Raw genomic sequence first — 25,069 nt, 5'->3', positions numbered from 1 at the left:
GTCATGCTCTCCTTTCATTTTTCAGTTTTGAAACTTATGTCCAATTTTCATTAATGCAGTGCATAATATATCACTACATGTGAATTCATCTTTTCATATCAACGATATTCAGTTATTGCATTAGTGTTCTGCAGCAAGCCATTTTCACAATATAGAATTAGTTTTAGATTTAAGTCAATACTGAAATGCTAGTCTGTGATGCCTTTCAGTTAAGTATTATTATGAAAGAAGTTTTGTCATTATAATTGGTAAAATCAGCTGCATATAGTAATTTTCATGGATTGATTCCATTTTAACATTATGGTAGTCTAAGGCTCATTAATTCATTGGAGGTTATATTCTCACTTTAAGCAATCATAAATAATACAAATACATTGATTTTTTTTGTGCTGTTGCTTTAATTTTTGATTAATTGGGTTGTAGTTGTATAAAAGTTGTGTAGTTGTGTATAAGCACTTCTACATATCTATAATCCAGATAACCTAAAATCTATTTTTATTGGTTTGCTTAGATTATTATGAAAATTAAAAATAAAGTGTCTTTTTTTTTTTTAAAGATTTTATTTATTTATTTGACAGAGAGAAATCACAAGTAAGCAGAGAGGCAGGCAGAGAGAGAGGAGGAAGCTGGCTCCCTGCTGAGTAGAAAGCCCGATGTGGGGCTCGAACCCAGGACCTGGGATCATGACCCGAGCCGAAGGCAGCGGCTTAACCCACTGAGCCACCCAGGCGCCCCTAAAAATAAAGTGTCTTTTAAAAGTAGAATTCAGCACATCCCAGAAAGTTGAATGGAGAGATCCTGATTTACAAAAAAATTTCATTTAGATCAATGGCTTTTTCTGGTTTTCTTTTTTTTCTTTTTCTTTTTTTTTTTTTTAAAGATTTTATTTATTTATTTGACAGAGACCAGAAGTGGGCAGAGAGGCAGGCAAGGAGAGAGAGAGGGGGAAGCAGGCTCCCACGAGCAGAGAGCCCGATGCGGGGCTCGATCCCAGGGCCCTGAGATCACGACCCGAGCCGAAGGCAGAGGCTTTAACCCACTGAGCCACCCAGGCGCCCCTTTTTCTGGTTTTCTTAACTCAAAAAAATTACACTGGAATATAACGTGCCAATAAAAGGTGGGGGACAAAGAACAGAAGAGACAATGTAATGAGAACAGTAGTATAAATTTAAAACAAACAAACAAACATTCTTCAGTATCTTTCCTCTTACCATACCTCCCAAGGTAATGGTTTGGCACATAACTTTTTAGTAGCTCTACTGTAAATGTACACTTTATATATATTTTTTGTATATATATTTCACATATCATATATATTCAACCAAAAATGGGATTATAATATGTTAGGTGTTATTTTGAGTCAGTACTTCTCATGTTTTCATTTTGGTATGAACTTTTTTGAGAATATGACCTTGAGAAATTCAAACAAATATAACTGTAACATTTTACATATAATTTGGGGAGGTTTACAGATTCTGGCTTGAGAATGTCTTATATAAGAGTCTGTGTGGTTTGCATACCTCACTTCTCTTATAGCAGTCATGTAATGGGGATAGAGGTCACCTCACTGCTATTTCTCTTTGATATAGATACTGCATTTTAAAATTCTAGATAATGTTATCTTCTTAGATACCTTGTGAGAGTTACTTATATCCATTAAAAATGTTTTGAAATTATTTGTATCTACTGAGGGAAACAAACATTAGGTATTGACCCCTTTGTAATGGGCTCTGTTTCTTATTTTTGTTTGAATTCCTAGCATGGGCTTTGAACATGGGAAGCATTCAATAAAGAATTGCTAAATGAATGAAAGTATCAACTGCTACATGATATAAGATTCATGAAGATTTTCATATTTAGTTAGCAAAGTCTGGGGATTCAGTCTTTTCCTGTGAAATCCTAGATTATTTTAGATTAATAAAATATTCTGTTCCTATTTTAGTAGAGGCATAACAAAAAGTAGTAATTCTTTTGTTGCTTATAGATTTAAACTGTTTTTTCTCTCTAGTTTTATTGAGATATGGTTGTCAAATAAATATTGTGGATATCTAAAGTGCATAACAGTGATATTTTGATATATGATACATTAGTACATTGTGAATAAGTACCACAGTCAAGTAAATTAACATATACATCACCTCACATAGTTACCATTTTTTGTGTGTGTGTGTGTGGTGAGAAAACTTAAGATTCCAAGTTTGCAAAATACATTATTGTTAATTATAGTCACCATGCTGTACATTGAGTATCAAGAACTTACTCATTTCATAACTTAAACTTTATACTCTTTCATTAATATCTTTTCTTTCCCCCACTCCCTAGCTTTTGGTTACTATCATTCTACTCCCTTAGTGTGAGCTCTGTTTTTGTTTTAGATTCCACATATAAGTGAAATCATGCAGTATTTGTCATTGTGTGTTTGGTTTATTTCAGGTAGGATAATGTCTTTCAGGTTAATCCACGTTGTCTTAAGTGACTAATTTACTTTTTTTAAAGCCTGAATAATATTCCATTGTATGTATATGTGTGTGTATGTTTATATGTATGTATATATGTATATATATGTAGGAGTGTGTGTGTGTGTGTTTATAATTTTGTTTATCCAACTGCTAGTAGATGCTTAGAATGTTTCTAATGTCTTGGCATTTGAAATAATCCTGCAATGAAATGTATTTTAGAGATAGTAATTTATTTCTTTTGGATATAAAGAAGTGGAATTACTGAATCATAAGGTAGTTCTATTTTTAGTTTTTTGAGGAACTTCCATGTTTTCCATAGTGGTGAATCGGTTTACATTTCACTTATGGTGCACAACAGTTCCTTTTTCTTCACATCCTTCCCAACAGTTAATATCTCTTGTCTTCTTGATGATAGCCATTCTAACGGGTATGATGTGAAATCTCATTTTGGTTTTGATTTGCATTTTCCTGTTGATTAGTGATGGTGACTGAGTGTCTTATCATGCACATCTTGGCCACTCATATATGTTCTTTGGAAGACTATGTATTTAGATCCTTTGCCCATTTGTAAAAATCAGATTATTTTTCTTCTACTGAATTTGGATAGTAACCCCTTATTGGGTATTTGGTTTGCATATATTTTCTCCCATTCTGTGGATTGCCTTTTCATTTTGTTTATTATTTGCTTTGTAGAAAATTTTTGTTTGATAGGGTCCTTCTCATTTGTTAGTGCTTTTTTTGCCTGTGCTTTTGGTGTTAAGCATGAAAAATCATTGCCAAGATCTGTGTGAAAGAGCTTATCCCCTATGTTTTCTTCAAGGAGTTTTATGCCTTCAGGTCTCATGTTTAAATAATTCATTTTGAGTTGTTTTTTATGTGTGGTGTAAGGTAAGGGTACAATTTCATTCTTTTGCATGGGGGTATTCAGTTTGCCAATGTTTTTGAACTACATTTAATGATGTATAAAGTCAGAGAATTTAAATCTCTGTAGTAATTATTTGCTGAACTTACAGTATGGTGGTTGTTATGTATGTACTACAATACTTAAGTTTTCTAAGGGTTAAGACTTGCTTTTTGATTTGATAAATAAAAAACTCTCTAAAAATCCTGTGGTCGACTCTTTTTTTGCTTAAGAGGTTTGTAGTTTTTAGCTTTTATTTTATGAGACTTAGAGTATTGATTTAAATATTTAATTACATGTGGTCTGTAAAATTATTATTATGATCCTCAGTGTATAGATTTGGGATTTGTCAGAACTAGGATTTAGTTCTGGTTCAGCCCTTAACTTACTATGTAGTATTTTAGACCAGGTATTTAAATTCTTTGTAATATGGGGCTCCTTAAAGGTCATTAAGTATAACCCCAAATCTGGGGCTTATAATTTATTTGGTCCAGCCCCAAAGATGGGTACTAAATGGCAGTATTATTAGAGTTTCACCTATGTAATAATCTTGAAATTTTCCTTCATTCACTTAATTAAAAATAAATTTATAGTTGATCTTTGAACAACATGGGTTTGAACTGTGTGGGTCCACTTAAATCCACCTTTGAATTTTAGGGGTTGAATTGTTCAAGTTCTTTATGTTTTAGATATTAACCCCTTATTGGATGTATCATTTGCAGATAGATTCTCCCATTGAGTAGGTTGTCTTTTAGTTTTATTGTTGGTTTCCTTCTCAGTGTAAAAGCTTTTTATCTTGATATAGTCCCAATTATTTTTGCTTTTATTGACCTTGCCTGAGAGACAGATCCAAAATATCTTAAAACTCATGTCCAAGAGTTTACTGCTTATGTTTTACTTTAGGAGTTTTATGGTTTCAAAAAAGTCTCACATGTAGGTATTTACTTATTTATTTATTTTTAATTATGTTATGTTAGTTACCATACAGTACATCATTAGTTTTGGATGTAATGTTCCATGATTAATTTGCCTATAACACCCAGTGTTCCATGTCATATGTGCTCTCCTTAATACCCATCACCGGGCGAACCCATTTCTGCACCTCCGCTCTAAAACCCTCGAGTTTTTCTTTATGGTGTAAGAAAGTGATGCAGTTTCATTTTTTGCATGTAGTTGTGCAGTTTTCCCAAAACCAACTATTGAAGAGACTATGTTTTTTTCCATTCTATAGTCTTGCCTCCATCATAGATGAACTGACCATATAAATGTGGGTTCATTTCTGGTCTCTCTGTTTTATTTCATTGATTTGTGTTTTTGCATTTGTGTCATTGCCATAGTATTGTGATTGGTATAGCTTTGCAGAGTACTTTGAAATCTGGGATTGTGATATATCCAGCTGTGTTCCTTTTTTTCTTAATATTTCTCTGGCTATTCAGGGTTTTGTGGGTTTTTTTAGTTGTATACAAATCTAAGTGTGTTTGTTCTAGTTCTGTGGAAAATGCTATTAGTATTTTGATAAGGAGGCATTGAATCTGTAAATTGCTTTGGGTAGTATACACATTTTAACAATAATTCCAGTCTATGAGCATGGTATATCTTTCCATCTATTTGTGTCATTTTTCATTCGCTTTTGTAGAAGTTTTTTTGAAACTAAACCTTAAATATATATTCTTTCTCTTTATTTTGCTCTTTTATACTGATTTGAAATATTTGTTCCCATATGCATGTAAAATTGGCAGAGTTCAAAAGAAGTCTGAGCTGTTTAATAATTGAATTACAACTTTTTTTTTTACATGTGTGTCTAGTTTTTTATCTTGTATTCCCATTACACAATTGAATTCCCCATTTGTCTTTCATTTAGTGGTTGAAATTTAGTACAAATGAAATACTGTTTACTGTTTTTTCTACTATTTATGAGTGAGAGAGAGAGAGCACAACAGGGGTGGAGGGGCATAGGCAGAGAAAGAGAGAGAGTCTTAAGCAGACTCCATGCTCAGTGCAAATCTCAACACAGGACCCGATCTCACAATGCTGAGATCATGACCTCAGCTAAAGTCAAGAGTCATACACTCTACTTATTGAGCCACCCAAGTGCCTCTGTTTTTTCGAGCTTTTAAATTAAACCTGTAATAATGAGACAATGCAAAGTATTTTTTCATTCAAACTCCTGTTTATGCTTTCCTGTTTGTCATCTTTCTGCTTCTTTTAACTTTATCCTCCTTATTTTTGGCTTTTATTTAGCTCTCTCATCTTAAAATGTTAATGTGAGACTGATAGTCAAAGTTAATGAAAACTTTTTTGAATCTAAGGATGATACTATTCTATTTCCTGTGTGATTCTCCATTAGTAGTGATTAATGCACCCCATTGTCTTGCCACATTTCTTTTTTTAATTATTATTTTTAAATTATTTTTATACATATAATGTATTATTTGTTCCAGGGGAACAGGTCTGTGAATCATCAGGCTTACACATTTCCACAGCAGTCACCATAACACATACCCCCCAATGTCCACAGCCCATCCACCTTATCCCTACGCCCTCAACCCCCCAGCAACCCTCTATTTGTTCTGTGAGATTGAGTCTCTTATGGTTTGTCTCCCTCCCGATCCCATATTGTTTCATTTTTCCCTTCCCTACTTCCCTACCCCCTGCCCTACCTCTCAAATTCCTCATATCAGAGATATCGTATGATAATTGTCTTTCCCTGATTGACTTATTTTGCTCAGTGTAATACCCTCTAGTTCCATCCACATTGTTTCAAATGGCAGGATTTCATTTGTTTTGATGGCTGCGTAGTATTCCATTGCATATATATACCACATCTTCTTTGTCCATTCATGTGCCGATGGACATCTAGGTTCTTTCCATAGTTTGGTTATTGTGGACATTGCTGCTATAAACATTTGGGTACATGTGGCTCTTCAGATCACTACATTTCTATCTTTAGGGTAAATACCCAGTAGTGCGATCGCTGGGTTGTAGGGTAGCTCTGTTTTCAACTTTTTGAGGAATCTCCATGCTGTTTTCCAGAGTGGCTGCACCAGCTTGCATTGTAGTTTAAGAGTGATCCCCTTTCTCCGCATCCTCGCCTACATCTGTTGTTTCCTGACTTGTTAATTTTAGCCATTCTGACTGATGTGAGGTGGTATCTCACTGTGGTTTTGATTTATATTTCCCTGATGCCAAGTTATGTGGAGCACTTTATGTGTCTGTTGGCCATCTGAATGTCTTCTTTGCAGAAATGTCTGTTCATGTCTTCTGCCCATTTCTTGATTGGATTATTTGTTCTTGGGTATTGACTTTGATAAGTTCTTTATAGATTTTGGCTACTAGCCCTTTATCTGATATGTTGTTTGCAAATATCTTCTCCCATTCTGTCGGTTGTCTTTTGGTTTTGTTGACTGTTTCCTGTGCTGTGAAAAAGACTTGGATCTTGATGAAGCCTCAAGAGTTCATTTTTGCCCTTGCTTCCCTTGCCTTTGGCGATATTTCTAGGAAGAAGTTCCTACAGCTGAGGTCGAAAAGGTTGCTGCCTGTGTTCTCCTTAAGCATTTGATGTGGATTCCTTTCTCACATTGAGGTCCTTCATGCATTTTGAGTCTGTTTTCATGTGTGGTGTAAGGAAATGGTCCAGTTTCATTTTTCTGCATGTGGCTGTCCATTTTTCCCAATACCATTTGTTGAAGAGACTGTCTTTTCTCCATTGGACATTCTTTCCTGCTTTGCTGAAGATTAGTTGATCATAGAGTTGAGGGTGTATTTCTGGGCTCTCTATTCTGTTCCATTGATCTAGCCCCATTTCTTTCTTTCTTTCTTTCTTTCTTTCTTTCTTTCTTTCTTTCTTTCTTTCTTTCTTTCTTTTTTTAAAAAAGATTTTATTTATTTATTTGACAGAGATTACAAGTAGGTAGACAGGCAGGGAGAGAGAGAGGGAAGCAGGCTCCCTGCTGAGCAGAGAGGCCGATGTGGGACTCGATCCCAGGACCCTGAGATCATGACCTGAGCCAAAGGCAGCGGCTTAACCCACTGAGCCACACAGGCACCCACCCACACTTCTTTCTTGATGTATCCTTTGCATGATTAATTTTGTCATTTTGTGAAGAGATGGCTAATTAATATATCTTGAGGCATCATAGCTTAATAATGAAGCATTAGAATGATATTTCTCACCTTAGATATAACCTTTACATGCATTATAGTTTTGGGCATCTTTCTAAAGCTCTTTATTTCTTCAAAAAGCCAGGAATAGGGAAATGGTAATCTTGACAATATATATAATTTTTAATTGTAGCTTTTGTATTATTTTCTTTGCCTGGGATAAAAATTTTGATAAATAATCATGAACGTGATAAAATACTAGCATAATTAACTAAGGATTATAGTCCTTGTAAATGTCCAAATCACTATATTGTAGCAACTTGCTGATGAGACCATGTGATTATTATTTTTTTTAAATTTTTACTTATTTGAGAGAAAGAGAGCATGAGAGGAGAGAGGTCAGCAGGAGAAGTAGACTCCCCGCTGAGCAAGGAGGCTGATATGGGACTTGATCCCGAGACTCTAGGATCATGACCTGAGCTGAAGGCAGTCACTTAACCAACTGAGCCACCTGGGCACTTGAGACCATGTGATTATTATGGTGCAATTAATATAGCTCTGACTTTCTAGTGAGAAAACCTAGTCCCTTAACCTTGGCTCTGTCATTTACTAGCTATGTGAACTAAGGCACCATTGCTTCATCTTAAAATCAGGATAGTAATTGTACCTACTTATAGTAATTTTGATGAGTAGTTGGGATTTGATAAATGTAAAGCACCTATTACTGTAAATTCATATTAAGTGTATAACAACATAGCTAGTGTTGTCAGTATCAAAGGGAGAGCATTTTTTTCTATTCTAAGTAATCTCCGGGAATATCCAAGGAATGCTTCCATGTCCCACAGTACATCTGGAGCTGTCACCTCTGCCATAAGGCTTGATCCAGGCTACTCTCTGTGGAGTCCTGAAAGTTACCTCTTACTATCATACAAGTGGCTATTCTAGGAATGAGTTGCTGTTTCCTTATCATTTTTTGCTCATTGTATCGGCATAGACTTTTCCTTTCTCATTTATAAGCTTAGCAGTGATAGGAGAATATCACAGTGCAGAAATGGAAAATAAAACTCAGTGAAAGATATTGTATCTCCTGGAATTCACAGGTAGTGGTTCTGCTTAGGATGTTTTCTCTTGACCTTTTCTTGATCTGACTGTCTAGCTTTGTCCCTTTGCCATCTTGCAAGGGGCTGATTCAACTCTTCCACAGAGAGAGCTCCTTTGACAGTAATCCCTCTTCTTAGAATAGTACAGACGCACCTGCCTCCAGTCTTGGAGAGGAGAGAATATTGGTTGTTCTTCATTCTAAGGTTCTCCTTTTTTTGCCTAAGGTTGATTGGTCATGTGACCATCACATTCCTTAAGGGAGATGCCCAACCCAGTTTAACATCTATATTCTACAATATGTTCTGTACCTGAACTATGCAATCACATTTCTCAGTATATTTCCAGAGTCTGGTGTATTTGGTCTGAAGTGCACTACTTTTAGAGTTTGTTTGTTTTTTTTTTAGGATGTGTTTTCGCTTGTCTCACTTTCAATTTCAGTTTCTTGATAACTAAAATTAACTTAAATAGCTGGGTTACAACATTTTTTGTTCTCAGTTTTCTGTGGGAAAGTTTTGTACAAACCATATGCATACCTATATGCGGTATAAGTATACATACATACATATTTTTTAAAAATCTTACATTTTATGGGGCGTCTGGGTGGCTCAGATGGTTAAGTGTCTGCCTTCAGCTCAGGTCATGATCTCAGGGTCCTGGGATCAAGCCCCACATCTAGCTCCTTGCTCTGTCAGGAGACTGCTTCCCCTTTTCCCCGGGTCTGCTGCTCCCTCTACTTGTGCTCTCTCTCTGTATCTGATAAATAAAATCTTTTAAAAAAGTAGAAATAAAAATCTTACATTTTAGAGTAATTTGTGAAACTGAAGGAGTTACCATTTTTGGTGCAAAGGAAGGCCACTTTAAGGCAATGCTGCCATGGGTTGAAAATTTTAAATAATGCATCTTTAGCTTTTGGTAAACAAAGCAATGTTGCTAGGAACTCTATTAGAGGTGAGAAGCTAGAAAAAAACAAAGGAACTATAGCATAGATATGATCAAACTCATAACTACGAGCAGCACTGATCAGTTTAAATCCAAAATGAAAAATACTTTTTTATAACTTCCATTATATTCTAATAATGTAAAATACAGTCTTGATAGAAGACTAGGCCTCTTACTGCTATTGAAAAATCTCTTCTAAGAAAAGATCTGAATATATTTTTATGGATATATCAAGTCTCTGTTTAAGCTTTCAATTTATATGTTCTGCTTGTGTTAACCGCTGACCAAATCATGTGTTAGTGTAAAAATTGCCTTTTCTTAGTGAATTTTAAATTAAAGACAGAGAAGAAAATAAGCTAGCTTTAAAGTCATCATAGTGCATTTCATTTACTTATCACTTAAAAATTGTGCACATGAAATTAGAATTTGGGGGGCGCCTGGGTGGCTCAGTGGGTTGGGCCGCTGCCTTCGGCTCAGGTCATGATCTCAGGGTCCTGGGATCGAGTCCCGCATCGGGCTCTCTGCTCAGCGGAGAGCCTGCTTCCTCCTCTCTCTCTCTCTCTCTCTCTGCCTGCCTCTCTGCCTACTTGTGATCTCTCTCTGTGAAATAAATAAATTAAAAAAAATCTTTAAAAAAAAATTAAAAAAAAAAGAAATTAGAATTTGGCTTTTGTTATTTGTGGGTTATTAGTGTGCAAAGTAAAGCTCTGAATATAAGATCAGTTATTTTATCATGAAAAGGAAGATGGCAGTTCTTGAGTCAATAAAAATAGTTTCCTTCAATTTTTCTGTTATACTAGTGCTACTTAGATACGGTGTGCTGAACAAACTGTTTATAACTAGTCCACTAGTCCACAAAGAGATTGAGTACAGAAATTAAATAAATATTTGGAACTTTTGTAGCTCGAATGTCTGGGTTTGTCAGAATATTTTTTGAAGTGTCATTTTTTTATAAAAGTATAATAAAAAGTGGTTCTTCATTATAGATAGCTTGATAACAGTACCCAAAAGCCAGTTCATATCCAATTGTGTCATTTTGAAGTAGTCTATATTAGCAGTACGTTTGAAGAAAAACTTATAGCAGTCTAACAGTATTCAGCTAAGTGATACAGTTAGCAGTACTCAGCTAAGTGATATAATTAACTATATGTGAAATGATTTATATAAACCTTTGGGGAAGAATTTTCTTTTAAGGAAATAGTAAAAATATATAGGCACCCAAGGTCTTTTAGGGTTCCTAAACCCAATTCTAAAGTGGAAGTGGGGGTCCACCCCCAAACCCAAACACTTCTCAGATAGGAGGGTGTCTAAGAACTCAACCAAGATCTGACATGACACTGTACCCAAAAGTGGCATCATATTCCACAGGTTTAAGGGTTTAGTTATATAATACTGCTTCCCACTCTCTACTTCATATCCAAGCTCCAGGCTGCTACCTGGGCTTCTGATTAACTAACTACATTCTGGAGGTTCCAAATGGCTCCACTTTAGGTTTGATTAATTTGCTAGAGTGGCTCACAGAACTTGGGGAACACTTACATATTTTTGCCAGTTTATTAAAGGATATGATAAAGGATATGAATCAATAGCCAGACGAAGAGATATGTAGGGTGAGGTCTTGAGCAAAGGAGCTTCAGTGCTTGTTAAGGTTGGAGCTTGGTGTGAGGGACCCATCTGGTTCCTCAAGATTTGAAGCTCTCTAAAAGAGACCCAAAAGATGTACTTTTGGGTTTGTATGGAGGCTTCATTTTATAATCATGTTTGTCTAAGTTATTGGCCATTGGCTGATTCAATCTTCATTTCCTTTCCACTTCTAGGAAGTCAGGGGAGGGGTGGGAACTGAAAATTGAAAAAACTTTAATCACATGGTTGGTTTTCTTGGCAGTCAGCCCCCATCCTATGGTCAGGTCCAAAAGTCACCTCATTAACATAACAAAAGATACCTTTAGAACTCTCAACCTTTAAGAAATTCAAAGAATTTTAGGAGCTGCAAGCCAGGGACTGTGGATGAAGACCAAATACATATTGTAGTCATCTGAATGACCAGATATACATGTCATACAAATTACAATATTGCACAAGGAAAATATAAGCAAGTGTATATTAGGGGATTTAAAAAGGAAGGGCTGTGTAAATTACATGTCTTATTCTGTTATTCTTTTTAAAAAGTTACTTACTCCCCTTCTCTCTCTGCCTACTTGTGATCTCTCTCTCTGTCAAATAAATGGATAAAATCTTTAAAAAAAAAAACAAAAAAAAAGGGCGCCTGGGTGGCTCAGTGGGTTAAAGCCTCTGCCTTCGGCTTTAGGATCCTCAGGGTCCTGGGATGGAGCCCCATATCAGGCTCTCTGCTCGGCGGGGAGCCTGCTTCCCATTCTCTCTCTGCCTACGTGTGATCTCTCTCTCTCTGTCAAATAAATGGATAAAATCTTAAAAAAAAAAAAAGTTACTTACTGGGAAACTTGTGTGGCTCAGTCATTTGAACATCAGACTCTTGGTTTCAGCTCAGGTCATGATCTCTTGGGGTCATAAGATCAAGCCCCATGTTGGGTTCCACAGAAGGCAGGGAGTCCACTTGAGATTCTCTGTCCTCCCTCTGTCCCCAGCCCCACTTGTCCACTTTCTCTGTCTCTCTCAAATAAATAAATCTTTTAAAAAAAATAAAGAGGTATTTATTTGAGCTTGTTCTCTTATTTTCATTGCCTCTTCATTTTGCTGTATTTTATATTTTCTATCTTAAGCCCTTCCTTCTTGGTGAACAGTTTACTTAGGCTTTCATTTCTCTGTAAAACTCTCAGATTCTAAACAGTTCTTTCTTGCTCCTCCCAAATATACTATATATACCTCTTAGCAGTTCCTCATATTGTAATTATATTTAATCCCTTGTTTCTCAACTCCAATGAGATGCTGGAAGAAAGAACTGTTTGCTGTGTAATTTGTTCACTTCATGACTAAGCCTATAATAAATGTCAGGTGTTACTATATGCCTGGCAAGTTCTAATTGTTTCATGTCTATTTTTATTTGATCCTTCCCCAAAACATATCATGTTATATCCTTTTTTATATGAGGAGACTGAGGCACAGGGATTTAAATAATTTGCCTGTGCATGAAAGTGTCAGAGCTGGGATTTAAATTCAAGTTGTCTGGCTCTACAATCTGTGTTCTAAACAATAGTGTTAAGTATGTTTTTTATAAGAATGAATCATTTTTTTTGTCTTTTGATTTTTTATGTTTGTTCTTAAGATACTTTAATTTGAAATTTAAGTGTAAGTCTTAGCTGTTCGTAGTTAGTGTGTTTAATTGTGATTAGCCTAATATAATTGAGAGGCTCTAGTTCTGTATAACTTAAAAAAATCTATTAGGTAATTATGTTGAGCTAAAAGATGATAGAATTTGCTTATCATCTTCTAGCTCTTGTGCATATTAGCAAAAAGACTTTGAAACTCAATTTTTCCTCCATGTGTGTATGTATTTGTGTATAATTATATAATCTTTTGCAATGATATATTTCTATCTCATGTTATGATTTTTAAAAATGTAATTACATGGGTTTAACCCTATCTGTTTAAATTCGTTGTTGATTTTATTGATCACACGTAATAACGATACTTTATTTACTTGTATATGATATATGCAGCCATTACATGAAATTTGTTATTTACCTAACAATTTTGTGATTTTTTAATCGTGAATAACTCTAATGAGGTAATGAAATAAAATAATTGAATAAAAACAATACTGTGTGTGTGTTTGACACAGAAATGAAAACTGTAACCCTCTTAGTGTTGACTTGCTTTTACAAATGACATGTAGAAGCATTTTAAAACAAGTTTTTTATTATCAGAAGTCTAAATTAAATATTTAAATCCATATTAATCTCCAAATTATTTTAAAATGTTGTTTGAAGACTGCAGTTTGTTGAGATGAGAACCCAACGCATTTTATCCAGTCCTTAAAACAATAAGAAATCATAGAGATATTTTGATAAGTGTTCTGCCTGTTGTAACCTTGAATGCTGTTATGGGGGGGTGATGCTGTATCTGTTCCATTGGCTTAGGCTTTTTCATGCTGAGAGAAATCAATACTTTGAGGCGTTGGATGACAGAGGAATTATTTCAGAATTAAAGGTGGCTGTCACACATTGTCTTTGGTTGACTTTTGTTTGCTGTTGAGGTTTTTAAGCTTTCATTTTTCTAAGTCTTTTTCAGGACCTTTCTAAGATTCCTGTAGATAACTTTTTTTTTTTTTTTAAACTATTAAACTGTTAATCTGAGCTAAGGGATCAAATACAAAGACCTTCAAAAGTCAAATATTGAAAAGCTTCTTTACTTGTCCTTTAAGTAATTTTTCCCTTTTACATGATTTCCAATGAGATAAGTAATTGATAGTGTAAGAGATTTGGGGGCAAATTGGGAATTAAGGTAGTATACACTTAAAGGTGTTTACCAGTAGGTGTGTTTAGTTAACTAAAAATATAATACCCTATGTGTAGCCATGAGAAAGAAAGAAGGTAGAACTGGATCTCCTGATATGGAATGATCTAGTTTGGTTTCATTTATATGGGAACTGTGTATTATTATTAATAGTGATTACCCCTGTAGAAAACAACTAGCCAGCTAGGGAGGAGGTGGAAGCAAGAACTTTCTTTTAATTTCATATGTCATTACTTTTTTATTTTTAAAAACAAGTATATGTTTCTTAAAAAAAGTTTAAATTCAAAATTTGTAAAACCAACACACTTAAGTTGCTTAAATATTAAAGGCTTGTATAACATTTTTTAAGATTTTTAACGTTGAACTTTTTAACTTATTTTTATTTCATAATAATATGCAGACTTAATGAAAATTTGCTTTATAATCTGTTTCTCATAAAACATACTGAAACTTAACTGTAGAAACAGTGTGCATTTAACATTATTAATTTACTTCATTTTCTTGATACTGAAAATGCTTCTGAGGAGCACTTTATGTGTGTTTATCCAGTCATAACCCCTTTTTGCCCCATTGAACTAAATACTGTTCTGATTTTATGGAATGACTTTTTTACTTTTGTTTTCCACTCAATACTTAAGTGTGTTTCTTTTGTCTTTTTTTTTAGGTTCCTCTTTTTTTATTTTTTATTTTTTTAAATTAACATATAATGTATTATTAGCCTCAGGGGTACAGGTCTGTGAATCGCCAGGTTTACACATTTCACAGCACTCACCATAGCACATACCTTCCCCAATGTCCATAACCCTACCACCCTCTCCCTACCCCCGTACCCCCGGCAACCCTCAGTTTGTTTTGTGAGATTTAGAGTCTCTTATGCTTTGTCTCCCTCCTGATCCCATCTTGTTTCATTTATTCTTTTCCAAACCCCCAAACCCTCCATGTTGCCTCTCCACTTCTTCATATCAGGGAGATCATACGATAGTTGTCTTTCTCCGATTGACTTATTTCGCTAAGCATAATACCCTGTAGTTCCATCCATGTTGTCTCAAATGACAAGATTTCATTTCTTTTGATGGCTGCATAGTATTCCATTGTATATATATACCACATCTTCTTTGTCCATTCATCTGTTGATGGACATCTAGGTTCTTTCCATAGTTTGGCTATTGTGGACATTGCTGCTGTAAACATTCAGGGGCACGTGCCCCTTCGGATCACTACATTTGTATCTTTAGGGTAAATATCTAGTAGTGTGATTACTGGGTCGTAGGGTAGCTCTATTTTCAACTTTTTGAGGAATCTCCATGCTGTTTTCCAGAGTGGTTGCACGAGCTTGCATTCCCACCAACAGTGTAAGAGGGTTCCCCTTTCTCTACATCCTCACCAGCATCTGTCATTTCCTGACTTATTAATTTTAGCCATACTGACTGGTGTGAGGTGGTATCTCATTGTGGTTTTGATTTGTATTTCCCTGATGCCAAGTGTTGTGGAGCACTTTTTCATGTGTCTGTTGGCCATCTGAATGTCTTCTTTGCAGAAATGTCTGTTCATGTCCTCTGTCCATTTCTTGATTGGATTATTCTTTGGGTGTTGAGTTTGCTAAGCTCTTTATAGATTTTGGATACTAGCCCTTTATCTGATGTGTCATTTGCAAATATCTTCTCCCATTCTGTCAGTTGTCTTTTGGTTTTGTTAACTCTTTCCTTTGCTGTGCAAAAGCTTTTGATCTTGATGAAGTCCCAATAGTTCATTTTTGCCTTTGCTTCCCTTGCCTTTGGCGATGTTCCTAAGAAGAAGTTGCTGCAGTTGAGGTCGAAGAGGTTGCTGCCTGTGTTCTACTCAAGGATTTTGATGGATTCCTTTCTCACATTGAGGTCCTTCATGCATTTTGAGTCTGTTTTCGTGTGTGGTGTAAGGAAATGGTCCAGTTTCATTTTTCTGCATGTGGCTGTCCAGTTTTCCCAATATCCTTTGTTGAAGAGACTGTCTTTTTTCCATTGGACATTCTTTCCTGCTTTGTCAAAGATTAGTTGATCATAGAGTTGAGGGTCTATTTTTGGGCTCTCTATTCTGTTCTGTTGATCTATGTGTCTGTTTTTGTGCCAGTACCATACTGTCTTGATGATGACAGCTTTGGAGTAGAGCTTAAAGTCTGGAATTGTGATGCCACCAACTTTGGGTTTCTAAGTGAGTTACTTTTAGTATTTTAATTTCTTTAACAATTTTTGAACTTGATATAAATGGAATCATAAAGTGTGTGTTTAGATCTGGCATTATTCAACATTATTTTTGTGAAATTTGTTCAGTTTGTTACATTTTCCTATTTTATTTTCAGTGCTGTATGCCATACTTTACATGAATAGATGATAGTTTTTCATAGTCTCTCTACTGTTGATAGGTTGTTTCCCGTTTTTAATTGTAATGAATAGTGTGATTTTGACAATTTACAAGTCCTTGGTGTACATGCTTATGTGTTTCTGTAGGGTACACTTACTTGACTGTAAAGTATTTATCTTTTCAATTTTAATAGATATTGCTGTAGTGTCTTCCAAAGGTGTGTATCAATATCAAAATGTAGCTATTTCCATAAAAAATTGTCATAAAAAATTGACAAGTACTTTTTATTTTAGTAGTTGTGTAGAGGTAACCTCATTGTGTTCTTATTTGGATTTTATTTACAGATGAAGCTGTGTATTTTTTCTCCTGCTTGTTATTTTTTTTTTTAAGTTTTTTTTTGTTTGTTTGTTTTTTGTTTTTGCAATACCTGTTTTTCTCTTACCCAGTTCCTTATTGGTTACCTTTTTTTTTCTTTATTGATTTGTGGATGATATTGACCTATTTGATAGATTTGCAGATTTTTTGATATGAATATTTTAACTACTTTCTTCCCTGTCAGTACCTTGCCTATTTACTTTTTAAAAACTTCTTAAATAAACATTATTAAAATATAGTTTGTATATAATAAAACATTCCTTTTAGATATATACTTCAATGAGTTTTGACAGGTGTATATACTTGTATACTTGTATATATATACTTGTATATACTGTCATAGTCAAGTCACAGAAAATTTGTCATCTCAGAGAATTCCCTTGTGATTCATTGTGGTCAGCTCCTCTTCACATACATACACCCATCCTCTACAACTGCTCATCTGGTTTTTGTTATTGGAGATGGTTTTATATACTCTACAACTTTGTATAAGAGTTATATAGTAGGTTCTGTAATGTCTGGATTCTTTTGGTCACCGTATAGTTTTTTATATTCATCCACCTTGTGTATATCACTCATTTGTTTCTTTTTATTACCAAATAGTATAACTTTATCCATTCATGGATAGGTGGATATTAGATCATTTCCAGTGTCTGCCTCTTAAAGCACTATGGGAATTTTCATGCAACATAGTTTTGTGAAAATGTTTTCTTCATTTTGAGGAAATACATAGGAGTGGAATTGCTAGGTGGTATTGTAAGTATATTTTTAAACTTGAAAGAAACTGCCAAACTGTTTTCTAAAGTAGTTGTGGATTTTGCACTCTAACCAGCTGGATACCATTTGTTGCACATTTTTGCCAATATTTGATACTGTCTGCCTTTTAAATTTTGCCCTTCTACTGGGTATATAGTGATAGTTTATTGTGGTCTTTATTTGAATTTCCCTGTTGACTAAGCATCTTCTCATGTACTTATTAGTCATTTGTATATCTTTTGTGAAGTGTCTGTTCAAATCCCTTGACCTTATTTTAAATTGGCTTCTTTGCCTTATTAATTCATGAGAGTTCTTCATATGTCTTTTAGGAAAATTATTAGCTAGATGTATGGTGAATATTTTGTCCCATCTTAGGGCTTATCTTTTCATTTGCTAAATAGTATCTTTTAAAGACAAGATTTTATAAATTTTGGTATAGTTTAATATATCAGATTCTTTATGGTTATGAATTTCTTTTATGGATCTTTTTATGTCTAAGAATTTCAGTGTGAGAATTTTCTGCCTACCCCAAAGTCATAAGATTTTCTGCTATATTTTCTTCTAGAAGTGTTACAGTGTTTATATGTAGATCTTCAGTTCATTTTGAATTAAACATTTTGTTTATGGTGTGAAGGTTAGACAAGTTTCTTTCTTTCTTTCTTTCTTTTTTTTCCTGTGAGTGGTAAGATATTTTAGTTCAGTTGTCAAAAAATTATTCCTTCTTGATTTAACAACTTAAACTCTTCTTAGTTTCACATTTTATAACATTATACAAACAATTAAATTCTACAGTTTTCTTTTTCTTAGGTAAAACTGTTTTGTCATTAATTATTTTCTTTTTGTATAAGTATACATATGTTTGAGAATCAGCTTGTCAATATCCATAAGAAAGGTGAAATTTTTATTTTTTATTTATTTTTGTTTTTCATTATTTTTTAAGTAGGCTCCATGCCCAGTGTGGAGCCCAACACAGAGCTTGAACTTAACAACCCTGAGATCAGGACCCGAGTTGAAATCAAGAGTCAAATGCTTAACTGGCGGAGCCACGCAGTCACCCCAAGGCTTTTAATCTTTTATTTAAGATTGTGTTGAATCTATAAAATCAGTTTGAAGAGAGAAGGTGTTTTGACAGTATGGAGTTTTAAAATCTATAAACATTGTCTATTTCTCCACTTACTTAGTTTTCTTTAATTTTTGTTAGCAATGTTTTATAAAAGTTTCATTGTAATTTATTTTATATTTTAATGCTATTGTAAATAGTATTGTTTTCATTTTCCAGTTCGTTATTGTCGGTATGTAGACATGTAATTTTTATTATATTGACCTTATATCCAAGAAACCTGTCAACTTAGAAGTCTTATAATTTTTCCAGAACCTTTAGGAGTATTACATACATGAATGTCTCTACAAATAAATATGTTATTCCTTCTATTCCAAACCATCTTTTTATGTCTTTTCTTTTAAGGATTATTTATTTATTTATTTATTTGACAGAGAGAGAGAGAGAGAGAGATCACAAGTAGGCAGAGAGGCAGGCAGAGGGAGAGGTGGAAGCAGGCTTCCTGCCAAGCAGAGAGCCTAATGCGGTGCTTGATCCCAGGACTCTGAGATCATGGCCTGAGCTGAAGGCAGAGTCTTAACCCACTGAGTCACCCAAGCACCGTATTTCTTTTCTTTATCTCTTTTGGAACTGGTTAGGACCCTGTTAGAGTATTGAGTGGAAGTCAAGAGAAAGGAGACATACTTGTTTTATCCACAATTTTAACTGAATGATCTTCATAGATGTGCTTCCTGAGGTTTAAAAAGTCTCTATTACTAGTTTGGGGAGTGTCTTTTTGTTTGTTTTTTAAAAATCACGAAATGCTTCTGGGTGTTGTAAAGTGCTTAAAAAAAACTATTGAGATTATATGTTTTTCTCTCCTTTTTTTGTTGTATGATGACTTATACTGATTGATATTCAAATATTAAATCAACCTTGCATTCCATGGATAAACTCTTATTCATCATGATGTATATACTTTATTTTGTGTATAGCTGAATGCTAATGTTTTGTTATGGATTTTGTGTTTATTTACACAAATTAATTTTTAGTTTTCTATTCCTGTAATACAAATTGCATTGTATTCCTTAGCGTCTACCATATGAAAAGAGTTTAAGATTTTTGTTATTTCTTCCTTAAATATTTAATATTTTATAATATATAAATGTATACATGTAAAATGCATACATGCAAAGCTATACATTTTTCTTTGAATTTGTCTCACCCAGTTGCCACAAATTTTTGTAATTTTGCTTGTGATTTTTATCTTTGATCCATAAGCTATTTGGAGTTGAAATGCTTAATTTTCAATTATTTTGGAACTTTTTAGATTTTTTTTTAAAGATTTTATATATTTATTTGACAGAGAGAGGGAACACAAGCAGGGGGAGTGGGAGAGGGAGAAGCAGCCTTCCCACCGAGCGGGGAGCCCCATGTAGGGCTCAATCCCAGGACCCTGGGATCATGACCTGAGCCCAAGGCAGACGCTTAACAACTGAGTCACCAGGGCGCCCCTAGAAATTTTTTTTATTCTATGTATTCTGCTGAAGAATCAAGAGGACCTGTATTTGTATTTCTATCTTTCTCAATAACTTCTTCTCTAGTAGTTTGTCCTTCAAGTTTCTAACTTACCTTCTCAATAGACACCATTAAATTTGTTTCATATACAAAGGCTATAGGAGAAATATATTTCCTAAGTCTTGAAAATGTCTCAAGGATAGATGGGGAATAGCATAAAATCTGAGGGTGTCTGGAATATAGGATACATAGGAAGGCATAAAGATAATATACCACACTGCTGAATTATAAAAGGACACATGGTCTTAGCTAGTAAAATTTGGTCCTAATTGTTCATTATTTGTTGTTCATATATGTTCATATATATGTTGTTCATATTTTGTCCTAATTGTTCACATACTTTTTAAGGTGTAGGGTATATAAATGTATCTGTGAAATGTCAAATTCTTGAAGTAATTCTGGGACTGTGAGAAAGCAGTTATAAGATTATTTCAAGAACTGAACTGTAAACTAATGATGATGTTTTAGGGCAGTGGTAAGAGTGATAAGTGGTAAGAGGTAAATGAGTTTTGTTGAAATGAAATGATGAGATATGAAGAGAAGGAAAATTGAGAAGTCACAAATGACAGAAGTATAATAGCATGTTTGGGATAAAGTTGGTAATTATATTTTTGTATATTTTGAGTTTTAGGTGCTTATTGGATAATTGGAGATTATCCTACAGGTAGACATATGGCCTGAGAGTTCAGGGAAACAGCTAGGGCAGATATGAAAAATTTAAAAGATAGATCTAAATTAATAATAGGAGGTGATGTGTGAGTAAATGATAATGCCAAGGAACATTTGGCAAAACTTTAAGGAAATGCCAGCATTTCATAATGAGGAATAGTAAAGGACAAAGTTTGACCATAAAGAAGTAAGCAATGACAAGAGGATACTAGAGGAATCTGCTTCATTTTAAATTCATTCCTCTGAGCTTTCACGTAAAGGACAAATAATAAAGTTTGGTAGAGATATAACATCTGGAGGGAAAGACCAAATATGATACTGTTTTATGTATTCATTTACATTTAAAGAGCTGGAATAGTCACTTGAATTATAAATGGCCGGTCTAAATTGTTTCTGTCTTCAGTTGTCACTTTATCTGCAAGTAAGTGAATTTCTTTTAAGATGTAGGTTAGTCTTATATTTATTAATTCTGTGGTAGTGTCTTAAATTTCTTAAGTAATAATCAAATATATTCGAATTGTTAGTTCCCAAGATTCCTACTTCTTTTCTTTTTAGAGTCTGATATTTTTGTTAAGTTTCAAATATTTTTGTGGTCATTATTATGATGTCATCTAGTTTATGTGTTACTTAAAATAGGAAAACAGAAAAGTTGATGTGAAGTAAAACTGAGTGAAAATATTAGACTTGGCCTTTGACTTTATTGATAGATGATTAGGATTTCTTGGGGTCCCTCCACTCAATGTTTGGCCACAAGCACATACACATACCCATATTGCAAATATATACTCCACCAATTATGTAACATGCGTTTGATCTTGGAGCAAATATTCTTCATCTCTTGTTCACTTTGAATGATAGGTCTTACAAAGAATATACTATTGGTTTTTAATAAGAACATGTTCAAATTATAATTTAAAGATATTTAAAAAAATAGATACAAGTTCATTATATCTTTACAAAACATTCTTGTTTGGTTTCCTTTTATCATGTTTTAAGGTCAGAATGTGACTCTAATGTTCCACAATGAGACAGAGATTGATAATCGGGAAAGAATAGCCCTTTAATGTGATTTATATCTATAGATTTTATGTCAGATATGAAAAGTTGCTGTTTAAATTGTAAAGGAGGATCCATTAAAGAACACTTTAAGCCATTTTACTATTTAGCTTACTTTGGACTCTTCTGTTTAGAATTATGCCTTTTCAATCAAAGTTTAATGACTTACCAAATGTTTACAAAGTAAATTTGATAGTTAAATTTGTGTAATATTAATAAAGAAAAAATGGGCTATTCAGTAATTTTTTTTGCTATTTTTAGTCCTGTTTAATATGAATGTATATGGTGTTGGGGCAATATGGAATCCAGTAATTTTCTAATTTTCATCAGTAATTTTAATTTCCTCTTACCCGGTGAGGTTAGACAAGACAGATTATGGATATAGTAGAGAATGTTGAAGGTATAAAAATTCTTCCTGAGTGCCTTTCCCTGAGTCAGTTTGTCACTGTGGGTGTGATTATTATCCTTCTTGGTATAGAACATTCTTCCTCTAAGTCACTTTGCCTGGAGTGCTTTGTAGCCCCCTTCTTGCCACATTACTTGGTAATGTGGACCCCTGAATCTTCATATGATTGGCTTCTTCCAATTATTTAGGTCTGCTTAAAAGCCACTTTTGAGTGTGTCTTATGAATGACTTCAGAGTAATAAATTCTTGTGGGATTGTTATGCTGAGGGTAGTGGATCACTAAATCTCAGTTCAGTTAATGAGGGATATAAAAATAATTTTAAAGTTTTGGTTGGTTCATTTCCCGTTAGAAAGAATTTCCTGGTGTGTTGTAAGTTTTTTCCCATATTTTTATAGTATTAATAGATGTTTCTTTTTTCCTATCCAAGTCACTGTGTGCCCAGTATTCAGCAGACAAACGAGAAGATGAGAAGATGTGTGATCATCTGATAAGAGCAGCTAAATATCGGGACCATGTGACAGCAACTCAACTAATCCAGAAAATTATCAACATTCTCACAGACAAGCATGGAGCCTGGGGGAATTCTGCAGTGAGGTAAAGGGAAACCTTTAGGATTTGGGCACTGATTTTTCTACAGAAGGCTTAGGTTTAGATAAATAGCTCTGAGTATGATCAAGGCCAGATGAAGAACAGAGTAATTTTGTGCTTTATCTTCTATCATGAATGAGGGGTAGAAGAAGGGGGTAGGAGAAAATTAGTGTGGGTACAGTTAGGGATCTTTATCCATGTTTTAGTTCCCTCAACTACTTCTTCTTCTTTTTTTTTTTTAATTTTATTTATTTGACAGAGATCACAAGTAGGCAGAGAGGCAGGCAGAGAGAGAGGAGGAAGCAGGCTCCCTGCTGAGCAGAGAGCCCAATGTGGGGCTCCATCCCAGGACTCTGGGATCATGACCTGAGCCGAAGGCAGAGGCTTTAACCCACTGAGCCACCCAGGCGCCCACCCTCAACTACTTCTAAAGGAATATTTGTTCATATTCTTTTCGAAGTTAACTTTTAAGGGAAATAGTTAATATAAGCTATTTTATTAGCTAAACTTACATCTGAATTTGCACAAATACAATATTTAAAGAAAACCTTCCCTATTTTGCACTTCAGAGTTTACAACACATAAAACATTTGAAAACATTACTATGTGTTCTTTTCAACTGCCTTGCAAATTGTAAGACTATGATAATAAAAATGGTTAAATGCCTTCTTTGAAATTTTATTAATTAATCTTCCTCCTCTTTAGATTCTCAAAGTGAACATCCTGTGCTTTATTTTAATTTCTAGAAATAAATTACCTTCTAAAGGAACTTGGACAAATTAGAAAAGTTAGTTTTCTTAGAATATTCTATGCTACAAATCTTTGAAACATGTTTGGGGACACCTGGCTGGCTCAGTTGGTTGAGCACCCCATTCTTGATTTCAGCTCAAGTCACAATCTCAGGTTCATGAGTTTGGGCCCAGCATCAGGCTCCCTGCTCAGTGGGGTGTCTGCTTGAGATTCTCTCTCTCCCCCTCCCCCACTGCCCCTCCACACCCAGCTCACTCACTCTCTCTCTGTCTCAAAAAAATAAATCTTAAAGTATTTGACTCATTTAAGTAATGTTGATGAAAAATTTTTTAATCCCACATTTCTACATAACTTTTTCTACAAGACAACAAAAAATGAAAATAGTAAATTGTATATCATGTATAGGTGTAACTGGTTTCCACTTGTGTTTTATGTATCTTATGTGTCTAACACACTAAGTCTAGCTTTAGAAATTTTCCAGTAAATAGAAAATATTTTTAATTTTTTTAAGTCGAACTTTAAACTGAGTAGAAATCTGCTTGTTATGGGATATTTTTGTTTTGAGTGCCACTGTTCACTAATATAAAATAGCTATATCTTGTGCTTATTATGAAGAATACTTAAAACAAATTACATGTCTGGACATAACGTTTTTGGTGTTTAGAAGGAATTCAGGTCAGGACTTGAGGGCAAGAGGACTGAATAAAGGCAGGAATGGTATTTGTTTAATTCTATTCCAGTGATCTCAGCTCAAGAGCATCATGGAAATGACATGAATTACTGGCTCAGAGGTTTGGGTGCCTTATCTTACAACATGTAAAAGCCTATGGGTGTGTGTTTGGGGTGGGGTGCAAAGGTCGCAGGGCTGGGGTGCTGCTGAGGGTTTACAGTTTCAAGATACCTTAATGTAACAGATTTGATGTAGTCCTTTTATAATTAGGCACTGAATAAATTAGGATATGACTTTGACATACAGTGCTTATCACATATTGGGAATTCTAAAATGTGTTAATATGTTTAAAAGTATTTTTTTCTTCTTAAATGGAGTTTTATGATTTTAAAATTGAAAACTCTTAGGTAACTTAGGCCAAATGTTGTAATTATGCCAAGTCGGTATTTTATAGGATCAAAATTTTTCTAATTATGTCTTTATTATTGTAGAGCATATACCTGTGCTATCAACATGAAAGCATTGTTTTTCTGCAGTGATTTTGGTGCAATAAAGTATCTTGGAGAACTAAATGGACTGTGAAATGTATTTGTGTAAAAGTAATTAGTGTTTCTGTAATAGAGTTGTTCAAAGGTATCGACTCATTTTATATAGCAAAAAAAAATTCTGAAATTTTAATATTTCAGAAAACCCATATAAGAAAACATTTTTTACCTTTTACCTCCCAAATGGAAGCAGCTATCAAACTGTTAGCTTTTAAATGTGTACATTTTTAATTAAAAGCAGCAACAAAAGACTTCTCATCAAAAGGAAAATTAGTATTAGTGAATTGTTATTTTTCTTGAAGTGAAACTCATAGCTTACGTAGATTTTATTCAAAAGAATATTATTGCAAAGTACGTTACCTCC

At 34.2% G+C, this 25,069-nt stretch overlaps 1 protein-coding gene across 5 annotated transcripts in view; it reads left to right on the top strand.

Moving 5' to 3' along the window:
• The window catches only part of LRBA (LPS responsive beige-like anchor protein), a 755,230-nt gene that overhangs the window by 348,241 nt on the left and 381,920 nt on the right, over positions 1 to 25,069 (top strand). For all 5 annotated transcript variants that reach the window (XM_047717621.1, XM_047717620.1, XM_047717619.1 and 2 more), the window contains exon 37: positions 22,580 to 22,746. In XM_047717621.1, the coding sequence (XP_047573577.1) occupies positions 22,580 to 22,746 (167 nt within the window). The remainder of the gene's footprint in view (positions 1 to 22,579; positions 22,747 to 25,069) is intronic.

Source organism: Lutra lutra, chromosome 2 (assembly GCF_902655055.1).
Source record: "Lutra lutra chromosome 2, mLutLut1.2, whole genome shotgun sequence".
NCBI classification, from domain to species: Eukaryota; Metazoa; Chordata; class Mammalia; order Carnivora; family Mustelidae; genus Lutra; species Lutra lutra.
The sequence above is the reverse complement of the archived record's forward strand: the minus strand, read 5'-3'. Positions and strand labels throughout refer to the sequence as shown.